This window comes from Nerophis lumbriciformis, linkage group LG09, assembly GCF_033978685.3.
Source record: "Nerophis lumbriciformis linkage group LG09, RoL_Nlum_v2.1, whole genome shotgun sequence".
In the NCBI taxonomy this organism is placed as follows: domain Eukaryota; kingdom Metazoa; phylum Chordata; class Actinopteri; order Syngnathiformes; family Syngnathidae; genus Nerophis; species Nerophis lumbriciformis.
Genome location: NC_084556.2, coordinates 23,060,123 through 23,072,500, shown reverse-complemented (window position 1 = coordinate 23,072,500; position 12,378 = coordinate 23,060,123). Strand labels below are relative to the sequence as shown.

Here is a 12,378-nt window from a genome sequence, read left to right as displayed (position 1 = left end):
TGTTTCTACCTGAGTTGTAGGGAGAGTCATGGTCATAGTCATGGTCGGACACCATGGCAATGAGATGACTGCCATCTGCCTGGGCTGTAAGGTCTGGAACGTCTTTAGTAGCTGAAGGTATTGTCATAGCGGCGAGATGGAGATGATGGGAGTGTTGGTGAGTGTTGGAGATCACGGTGGTCAGGCAAACGTCTGGCATAGCTGTAGTCACCATTAAAGTCATCGTTACAATAACCACGAATATAAAGTAAAGTGTTTTTCTGACACGTAGTAATCAGTTGTGGACAGACGAAGCCCCAGTACTGCAGGTTTCGCGAGCGTGCTCGCTCATGCGGCAGCGGAAATAATAGATTTAACTTACAGTTGTGTAGATATCACGATTGATGACTTGCCTGCTGAAGGCATCAATGTGATACCAGTAAGAATTAAATGTGTCCTCTTCACTTTATCGCAACATATTACGATGTGGAACATGATTTACGTTTACATTTTGGTTTTGGTTTTTGCAGTGACTTCCTTATCTCAAAAAGATAAGCATTGATTGGCTGTGCTTCATAACTAATTGCCACCTCTCTTTCTTAACTACGCTGTTAAAGAGCTTTGATTGGAGATATTCCAAACTTGTCCCACCCATCGACAAGACAAGAGTTTTCGTTTCTGTCAACATGTTCGTCTCTTTTTTACCCTTAACTAAAATGTCAGTTAATTGTTTTAGCGTCTTAGTCAACGTGCCTTTGTTTTGATTAAATATTGTATTATTTTTACCTGCTCAGATTTAAAAATAAATAAATTAAATTAAACAGCTTTCAGCCCAGGGCGGACACGGCTGACTCTGTGGGCGGGGATGGCAACAACAACAACAACAACAACAAAAAAAACAGACTTATGTCAGCAAGTATGAAAAATACAAATATGATAACAAAACGTTTAAAGAAGAGCCAGTTACTAAAGTAGATAACACCAAAATGACAATTAACATCAGTGCACTACAAATGGAACTGGGGGTGGGGGAGGACAAGTTAATATATGTTTGATGACGTGTAATTGCATGCATGAGTGTATGTATGTATGTATGTATAGTATATGTGTATGTATGTATGCAGGTATGTATGTATGTATGTATGTATGTTTACAGTGAATTATGAAAAAACTATATAATAAGTGTCAATGTTGTCAGCCTTAGAGGGGCCCTTTAAGGGGGAGCGCTGCAGATTGTGAAAATAAAGAAAACACAATGAATTTTCAGTTTTTACGTTGTGAATAAACACGAGAAACCACGCTAAAAATACTGAATGCTAAAAATACTGCTTTTAGTGAGTAGGGGAGCCCCCAGCTTTATCATGTTGTGTGACGGGCTACTCACTATGCCACAAAAATAGATATCAGAATAATTTTCCACAAAATGTGAACTATTTTTGTACATAAAGTGTAATCCAACACTTAAAAACTCTTATTTGCATAATACATATATTGTGGTAAATAACTGTTGGCCAGTTGATGCTTAAAAAGTATTCCAATAGTACAATCAGTAATATTATTCGTATTCTTAATATTAACCTTATTTACATGGCCACTTGTTGCCAGTAAGAATTTGTAGGGCTCAACAAAATTACCCCATAGATCAATGACAAGTGTACCAACTATTAGGGGCAGAGACAGGAAGTCAGAAAAACACTAGAAAATTACTAAGAATTATCACTATAAAGATAATGAGACACATTTTATACATTGTAATACATAGAAAGTAGCAGGCCCCACGAAGGCTTCTTGTGACACAATCCAGAACATGTCATTAATTTTGTTAAGGATGTTGCCTGTGCAGTGACTCCTGTGTTGTTTTCAGTGAGGGAGGTGGACAACACGCTGACCATCATCATTGCCTCAGCAGTGGGCGGAGCCATCGCACTGCTCATGGGCTTCATGCTGCTGAAGAACTTCACTCTCTTTGTTCTTTCCAAGCTTGAGGAGAAAAAGTGAGTGGTCGCCAAACATTTACGTCATTTCCTGACAAGGTATGACGTAAGCCAAGTTCCTGAAGTTAGAGATACTGCTAATGGGTTTTTTTCTGCATCCTTTTACCTCTTTATCCTCCTCCTTAAACCCGCGAGAAGTAAGGAGTGCCTTGTAACTTCATCAGGGATCGACAACACAGACAACGGCCTCTCAGGATCCAAAGTGGATTCGAAACCCAAAACACCAAAACAACCAAACACCAAGAAATGAGGACGCGCACGTATTCTAAACCATAGGAGTGCTTTTATTTATGCGCCTTCATCAATAGAATTCTACTGTACAAGCCCACCAGGTATGCACAGGAATAATGTCATAGTGTTTGAAAAACATGCTTTTGTCTTATGCGCACTAAAAAAATAACCAAAGACACTTAACTTACTATTTTTCACCTTTAATATTTAATTCTATTAGCAATTATCCTACTTTTATTATACACAAATGTATTTAATTTTTTACACACATTTAATTGATACCATGAGCACCAAAGTGCATCTTTGATTTGTGCCTTTTCTGTGTGCGGCACAAATCAAATCAAATCATTTTGGTTCCATTTTTCTCCCCAAAAATTACTATATTGACCCAAATAGGAGACGACAGTTAATATAAGATGTTTTTCAAAATAATATTCATAAAGACACAAATAATGCAACAAGATTATTCGTGCAAGCAATAGCCAAGTAGAAACTTGATAACGTACTCAAAGACAAACTTGTCACAGAGTGAAATTAACTGGGTGGGTCACTAAACAGAACACTAACTTGACTTACGGTGTGAACAAGAATGACACAACACAACGTGTAACAGGTAAGTTGAACACACAAAAGGCCTGATCTACTAAGATCCCAAATAACAAGTGCTACAAAATTGAGCGTACTATTAGTGGCCGTGTTTGGGGTGATCTACTCAGACTGCATGTACAATTGATAACAAGAGCAAAGGTGGTGCAGACCGCTTTGTCACCATGGAGACACTAATTTCCTGTATGAGCTGGTATTGTGCTCCAACTTGTGATATTTTTCTATGCTGCGGAAAATTTAGCACACAAATATATGTTCTACCTTTTCTGGCAATATAGAAGTGCAATCGAGACAACAGAACCTATTTTTAGCATGCCGAGGGTGTCCTCTGGTGCTGTGCCCAAAACACCGCCAAGTGATGCAGATGCAAGAAAATACATGTTTTAAGAGATTATTTCATTTTCATATAAAACGAACGCCATTTATTTGACAAAATGCCAGTAGGCCCCAAAGCAAATCAATTTAATTTTGTTTGGTGTGTACTGGCTCCCATCAGCCCCTGAAGTCATTGAGCCGTTAAAAAATGATATTGCTAAATAGACAGTATGTTTGATACTGTAAGTTCTGACAGTCCAAATATGTCAGCACGCATACAGATGGATTCTCTCTTCATCGTCTGTTATTGCAGCCCAATCTCTTCCTTTCTCACAGCCATTTGTGCGTAACTGTGCCAGTTTGCACGTACCTTCCAAAAAATAAAGACATAACAGTGTCCGCAAACACTTTAAGGCTTGATAAATCACACTGATAGCGCTAAATGATTATGTTTGCATCACCTCCTGTGTTCTGATAATCAGCACATACATGAAGACAGACACGCTAAATGGATTGCACTCTCTATTTTGTTCATTTAACAAACACAATCCTCGGCGCAGAAGCTTAGTAGATCAGCTTTGCGTGTGCTATCAAGTTTGCACGTCTTTTAGTACATCTAAACCATTAGTAGATCAAGCCCACGGAGAAACTACTACTACCATGGGGAATAACAAGCAACAACTTAGCACAACAATCCTGTTATTTACTAAAGCTGTGCTACTTGTGCTTTCATCCTTTAGTCTGGTCAAACAAATATACATAAATTAATCAGACTAAGGCTTCACGGTGGCAGAGGGGTTAGTGCATCTGCCTCACAATACGAAGGTCCTGAGTAGTCTTGGGTTCAATCCCGGGCTCGGGATCTTTCTGTGTGGAGTTTGCATTTTCTCCCCGTGACTGCGTGGGTTCCCTCCGGGTACTCCGGCTTCCTCCCACCTCCAAAGACATACACCTGGGGATAAGTTGATTGGCAACACTAAATTGGCCCTAGTGTGTGGATGTGAGTGTGAATGTTGTCTGTCTATCTGTGTTGGCCCTGCGATGAGGTGGCGACTTGTCCAGGGTGTACCCCGCCTTCCGCCCGATTGTAGCTGAGATAGGCTCCAGCGCCCCCCGCAACCCCAAAGGGAATAAGCGGTAGAAAATGGATGGATGGATGGATAATCAGACTAAAGGCTGCACAGGGAAAACCATATGCGTAAAGTAAGGACATGATCGAATGACAGAATGTCTGCAAGGTTGAATACATTGATTATTTTTATTTTCTACTATTTTAACCAGCTCAGATTTAAGGAAAAGCCTCTAAAACATAGTTTTAAAGAGCAAGTTGACTGCAAGGCACCCATTTTTGAATGCTACACAAACTGAAGACACTGGCCAGCATTAAAATTACAACAAAAAGCCTACTGAAATTTTAAATATATAAACAAATTGTTTCTGAAGGGCTGTCTCTGCGCCACTCACTCTCTGTTAGTGTGACTGATTTATTCATACACTATGGAAACTTATTGGTTTGAACTGTATAAACCTGTATAGACCTGTCTTTTTCAGAGGACTTTTCAAGGGAAACATTTTGAGGTTAATATACCATCTAAAATTCAGGTCAATATGGAACTTCAGTAGCTTAATATGAACACTGAGTGATTCCCCCTGTCAAAAACTATTTAATCAGTCTTTTATTGTGTGAGCTATCACATTGTCTAAATTCTTGTTGTACAGTTAATGGGCCATTCCAACAAATCACTTCAATTTGCTTGTTGGGACTTTCAAAATAATCAGATTTTGTCTTTTATGACCTCTAAATGTAATAATACTCATATTGAATTACTTAAATATGTATTTGCCCATCTAAAGCAACTTTACTTCATTTTTTTGCAAGGTTCCTAAGCTCAAAATGACTCATTTGTGTAACAGGACTGAAAGTAACAAGAGTGAGTTTTTAACTTAGAATTTGCAAATACATGAAATATAGCTACACGGCATTTATGCAATTAGCTTGTTGACACTAAATAACATTAGTATTGGTTTATGCAGATTATATTAATTCTAAAAAAAAAAGTATTTCAAAAATTAACTAATAAAAGTAATGTAGGTAACAGGACTGGGCTAATATATTAACCCCCAGTCGTAGTGAAATATAACTGAATATACAGAGAGATGAATGAGTGAACTATACTTTTGGCCGTCTCATGGCCTGTTGAGCATAGGTGTTTTTTGAGGGCCACATCACAATTATGGCTGCCCTTAGAGGGCCATCAATGATGTGGCAGACCATTGACTACATTGAATGATGTGACGGCCACGTTAAATGATGTGGAAGACCACTTTATATGATATAGAAGACCAAATTAATTGATGTGGCGCACCACATTAAATCATGTGGAAGACTACTTTAAATGATGTAGAAGACCACTTCAAATGACCCGGAAGACCACATTGAATGATGTCACGGCCACATTAAATAACATGGCGGACCACGTTAAATGATGTGCAAGTAGACCACCTTAAATGATGTGGCAGACATGTCCCGTGTACCATGTGACTTGTTTTTTTTTATTTGGGAAAGTTGAGATAAAGAATAACACAGATTTGTAAAAGACAGATATACATACTTCGTAGTAAAGTGTAATATTTTATTGAGTGGGGACAAGCCACACATGCTAGTTTAATTATATTTATTAAATATGCATTCAGATCAATGAACAGTTATTTTTTAATGCATTAATACATTTTATTTCCTGGAATGAATGATTCTGTGGAATGGCCCCTAAACATAAATAATTCACAGTCCTTGAAAGAGAACAAAAACAAAACAATGTAGTGTGGCTACAGCTTGGCTGAATCTTCCTTCTTTATAATCGTTTGTGTACATCTTCACACACAAAATAACCTAAATTACAACATAGCAGTCATTTTTGTACAAAGTGATATTTATAGCTCACCTCTAAACACATTCATTGTTCTTGTCTTTGCTTGATATAAAACATAAACGCTTGCTGTTACATCCGAGTTCCTCCGTAAGTGAGGTCGCAGTCCATGCAGTAAAACATGACAAAGATAATGATAATATATGAAGCTTCTCAAATGAAAAAGACAATCTTTCTTATCCATACAGAAAAAATATTGCTGCTTCAATGGAAAATAACCAATGCAATTTACGCATGAGCCAACAATTCGACAACGTTTTGAAATAAGGATGAGAGATTTTATATATATATATATATATATATATATATATATATATATATATATATATATATATATATTCTATGACTCTATGACGTAAGAAGCAACTGCTTTAGCTTGTAACCAATGTGTATGTGAATCATATTATATTTCTATATTATATACAGTATATTGTCTGTGCCCACTATATCATTCCATGCATAAAATAGGGATGCTAAAAATATGCTTTGTCCTCCCCATGAATTAGAACATGATTCTCGATCCATAACCATGTGACTAGGTCTTATATTACAGTGTTCAAGGAATCTACTGATCGTGCCAAGCAAGGATAATCATAAACTATCACGTCAGGAAATGAATGTATATGACATTTATAGTTTTGCACCTTCAAAATAATACCTCTGTGGAGTGGGACAAATGTGAATGTACATGCCTGCAACAGGTGTTCAACATACCATAGTAGTATTGTATGTCGTCGTGCCTCCATTCTTTAACCACTGACTAAGCAATACTGCGACTCTACTAATAGAGATTGTGTTCCGTTGCAGGTTTATCAATGTATTGATTGAAGTTGAGGTCAGGTTATCTTTGTAGCAGCACAACAAGCGATGTGATAAGGGTGGGTATAGCTGAAAACAATGCCAAGAGGCTGGAGTGGTACTGCAGAAAGTGGGTAATGACTTTATAATCTTATGTCAGGGTTCAGATTTTCAGGCACAGTATCTCACAAAAGTCAGTGAACCTCTTGCATTTCAGCTACCTTAAAGGGACAATACTGTAGAAGTGTAGATGAGTCATATTCAGGTCACAAGATGTCAATAGAGTATTGTTGGCAGTTTTTGGATGGTTATTTAAAGGGCTTTGTGGGCGGAATAGAGGAGCTCCCATTAACTTCATTGTTAGCTTACTTTTGCTAAGTTTTATTTACAATTTAAAATCCATAAGACAAAGAAAAATATGTGTTCTGGCCTGCCATAGTGATTTGGAATGATGGGAACCTTTCCAAAAAGCTGCAGTTCCCCTTTAAGAAACACTGCTTTAAGTTATTTCCAAGTTTACTTTCTGCAATATTGTCCCATGAGAAGATTGAATAAAATGGTAGCTAAAAATGCGGCCAATGGTGGAAAAAGTATCCTGTACAACAGCATAAAAAATTTAAATATATTGATGCTATTTACTGTATTAAAATGAAGAAACTGCAAGAATTTGATCTTTATTGACGCACCACGGAATATGCAAGTGGAACTAACATCTTAAATGAGAGGTAATCAACATGCACTAAGGATGACAAAATGAATGAATTGATTTGATTTGAATTTATTTTGCAGCACTGCTGTCTTATTGTACTGTAGGTGGAGTCCATGAAAGCAGGAGTGTTTTGTTGTTTGTGAATTTACTAAATAGATTTGGTTTTTGTGGTGAATGAGCAGGTGAGGGCAGCGTGATGATAACCAGTTCTATGCAAACGATAAATATAATTGCATGCTCTGACTAATTGTAACAATGATCCTCTGAGTCACTGTGATGATATTGCAAGCAATACAATTCAGTATGTTCCGTTTCCGGATGTTGGGATGCAGGGAGAATAAAGACAGAAGCATCTGGTGCGATTGGACCCCTTGTTTAGACTGCTGACTGAACAAGTCATTCTCCTCCTCTGCACGCTAGTATTCAGCTGTACTGTACATGCCTAGAGGTTCTCCCTCTATGTCAGCTCTTTATCTGTTTATTAATGAAACAATAAAAATAAAATCAAGTTTGGAGCAAAACGTGTCGTGTGTTGCTTCATGGATGCTCAATAAAATGCTGACTTTAATTACACTGTTTTCCTGTTAACTTGATCCATCATATTTTGTTAGTTGAACCCAAAAATATGAATTTAAACATACAAAATGAAGTTGTTGTGTGGAACTAAGAAGCAATGTGAGAATTGCCAACCAAGTCATTTCAAATATCATTGATACCAAAGGTGTTATCCGTATCGAATCAATATTGGCATGATGAGATATTTTTAAATTATCTTCTGTTTACCACAAAGATCTGTGTTTTTTGTTGTGTTCATATTGTTACAGTGCTGCTAAAGTTATATTGATTTATTGCAATATTCTTGATAAACTAGGAATATATATACATATACAGTATATATATATATATATATATATATATATATATATATATATATATATATACACACACATATGTTTCAGCAAAACAAAGTTAGTGCAAAATAAGTAAACAAAAGCAATATATATATATATATATACATATATATATATATATATATATATATATGACTTTGCTTTTGGCCTGCCAACTCCCCTGACCTGAACCCCACAGAGAATTTGTGGGGTATTGTGACGAAGAAGCTGAAAGACACCAGACCCAATAATGCAAATGAGCTAAAGGCCGCTATATATTGAAGCATCCTGGACATCCATAACACCTCAGTAATGCCACAGGCTGATTGCCTCCATGCCACGCCGCATTGATGCAGTAATCCGTGCAAAAGGATTCCCAACCAAGTACTGAGTGCATTAATTGACATTTTCAAATGTTTGATTTTGTTTTGCTGTTATAAATCTTTTTTTTTTTACTTGGTCTGAGGAAATATTCAAATTTTTTGAGATGCAATTTTTGAGTTTTCTTAAGCTGTATGCCATAATCGGCAATATTAAAATAATAAAAGGCTTGCAATATTTCAGTTGATGTGTAATGAATCCAGAATGTATGATATTTTTGTTTTTTTAATTGCATTACAGAAAATAAAGAACTTTATCACAATATTCTAATTTTCTGAGACAGTCTGCTATATATATATATATATATATATATATATATATATATATATATATATATATGTGACTTTGCTTTTATTTTGCACAAACTTTGATTTGCTGAAAGGGAGTCTGTCAATCTGTGTTGGCCCTACGATGAGGTGGCGACTTGTCTAAGATGTACACTGCCTTCTGCCCGAGTACATCCGGGATAGGCTCCGGCACCCCTTGCGACCCCGAAAGGGACAAGCGATAGAAAATGGATGGAGTACTTTAATTATTTTGATGATATTGTAACATTGTCTTGTATTGCGCTATGAAGTTTGCGGTTTCACTCCATTGTATATTATTCATGTTTTGGTCGGAATTAAGTGTTTTTAGGCATAAAAAATGCTACATGAACGAAAAATATCAATACTACAATCCTATTGGCCACGAAATGAGACTAAACCAATCAGAGGGTGTTGTTCAGTATTGTGGCCACTGATTTGCTTAGCCTCTGGCAGAATTCCTATATTGGTTTAAACATTATAAAGGGGATGCTGTTGTTGTTATCGCATGTCTGGATATGAGAAGCCGTTACAGACATTATTCAGAATTACTTCCTACACACAATACTGAAATGTTTTTACATAAACAACAGAAAAATTATTCTCACGCAGTACTGAAATCCTCTCATCCACACTACTGAAACGTTTTTCTCTCATTCTCACTACTGAAATCCTCTTACATACACTACTGAAATCCTCATATTAAGTAGCGTACTGCACGTTGTGTAAACAATACTCAAAATGCCGGACATTTGAGGCATTTAAGAAACTACGCCCGGACAGCTCCGCAAAAGAGGACATGTCCGGTGAAAAGAGGACGTATGGTCAGTCTATCGTAGCCCGTTAGCTGCTACCATACTAGCAAAAGAGGACATGTCCGGTGAAACCATGCTAGCAGCGACCGGGCTAGGATAGACTGACCATACGTCCTCTTTTTACCGGACATGTCCTCTTTTGCGGAGCTGTCCAGGCGGAGTTTCTTAAATGCCTCAAATGTCCGGCATTTTGAGTATTGTTTACACAACGTGCAGTACGCTACTTAATATGAGGATTTCAGTAGTGTATGTAAGAAGATTTCAGTAGTGTGAATGAGAGAAAAATGTTTCAGTAGTGTGGATGAGAGGATTTCAGTACTGCGTGAGAATAATTTTTCTGTTATTTATGTAAAAACATTTCAGTATTGTGTGTTGAGTTATGGTTGCGTGTATTAACAATGTACATTCAGGGTTAAGAACAAAACAAATTGTGCGCGCAGCAGCATTCGTGAGGGAGGGGCAGAGACAGAGAGAGCGAGAGAGTTATGATAAACGTGCATGCGTCGCCAGGCTCTGCTTTTTATCCATAGATTTATCAGATTTAATTTTTTATTATCTATAGCAGGGGTGTCAAAAGTGTGCCCCGAAGGCCATTTGCGGCCCACAGCTAATGTTTTAAAGGCCCACGGCACATTCTAAAAATACTATTAAAATAAACAAAAACATAACAAAAGTGAAATAAAAAAGCTTTAAGGTATAATGTAATTTAGAAAAAGTTGCAATGTTGACTAATAAAACAAAGCTGTTTTTTTTTTCTTTCAAACTGTCATTGCTCAAAACATAATATTGAATCAAAATCAATGTTATTAGGAATTATTGACCTATCCAAGGTTCCGATTACTTCACATCAAATATTCCACTAAGAAAAATATTTTTGGTGGAAGATTTTGCAAATTTGGTAAATAAATAACCCAAAACTTTATATTTTGTTGTTTTCGTACTGTACCGAAAATGAACCGAACCGTGACCTCTAAACTGAGGTATGTACCGAACCGAAATTTTTGTGTACCGTTACACCCCTAATATATATATATATATATATATATATATATATATATATATATATATATATATATATATATATATGAAGTGAATTATATTTATATAGCGCTTTTTCTCTACTGACTCAAAGCGCTTTACATAGTGAAACCCATTATCTAAGTTAGATTTAAACCAGTGTGGGTGGCACTGGGAGCAGGTGGGTAAAGTGTCTTGCCCAAGGACACAACGGCAGTGACTAGGATGGCGGAAGCGGGGATCGAACCTGGAAGCCTCAAGTTGCTGGCACGGCCGCTCTACCAACTGAGCCACGCCGCTCCAAAATATTAGCTTTTGCTAACTTTGTGTTAAATTATTTTTAAATATTTGAGAAATGTTCCGGTTTTCTCCCTGACAAAAACTTGGTATTTACATTGTTTGAATTGAAAAGTGTCTTCACAGCTGCAAAACTAGCAAGTGTATCCGACTCCTTAGTGTGTTTCAAAATATACAGTATAAACACATTCATATGTGTTATATTTTTGTTTGTAAATATATAAATAACTTTGTACAGCATTTAGTGTTTGAAAAACGCTTTGGTATTTACAGTTAGCTATATGGATACATTAGTCTCTTCCTGTATTTAGCGTCTACTTCCGGGTTACCAGTTTTTGTTATTTGTAACTCACCTGCTGGTTCCTGAAGTAACACAGTAAGCCTACTGGTAAGAAAACCACATTAGCTTTTTCTAACTTTGTGTTAAATTATTTTCAAATGTTTGAGGAATGGTCCGGTTTTCTCCCTGACATAAACTTGGTATTTACATTGTTCAAATGACAAAGTGTCTTCACACTCTGTTAGCATCGTCATGTAGCCTAGCTGCAAAACTAGCAACGGTGTTCTTGGTGTGTTTTAAATTGTATAAACATATTCATAGGTGTCTTATTTCTCTTTCAGTACAGAAAATGTAAATAACTTTGTACAGCATTCAATGTTTGAAATGTGCTTTGGAATTTACAGTTTGTTTAAACAGATAAGTAGGACACACTGTGAAGCATTTTATCCTCTTACTAGTTTTGAACTAGTAAGTAATACTGAACCGCTGCACACAAAATCATGAACATTTTGCTAAACATACACCCATATGTTACCTTTGCTATTATTTTTCAGACGAGAACATTTTCCCTTCTGTTCCTTTTTTTTAATGTTTATGTAATTTACTCAATATGAAATCAAAGTAATTTATACAAAAGTAAATTGTTAATGGAAAGGAGCAGAAAGAAGTCTAAACTTGATATCTTACACCTAAACGCCACACGGTGGAGCTGTTGTCAAACCCATCCATCCATCCAATTCCTACCGCTTGTCCCGTTCGGAGTCGCGGGGGTGCTGGAGCCTATCTCAGCTGCATTCGGGCGGAAGGCGGGGTACACCCTGGACAAGTCGCTAC

General features: G+C 36.8%; 1 protein-coding gene across 3 annotated transcripts in view; it reads left to right on the top strand.

Moving 5' to 3' along the window:
- Positions 1-8,080, top strand: part of scn4bb (sodium channel, voltage-gated, type IV, beta b) — a 32,307-nt gene extending 24,227 nt beyond the window's left edge. For all 3 annotated transcript variants that reach the window (XM_061962183.2, XM_061962182.2, XM_061962184.1), the window contains 2 exons: positions 1,844-1,973; positions 2,112-8,080. In XM_061962183.2, the coding sequence (XP_061818167.1) occupies positions 1,844-1,973; positions 2,112-2,223 (242 nt within the window). In that variant the 3' untranslated portion in view covers positions 2,224-8,080. The remainder of the gene's footprint in view (positions 1-1,843; positions 1,974-2,111) is intronic.
- Positions 8,081-12,378: the final 4,298 nt, after the last annotated feature.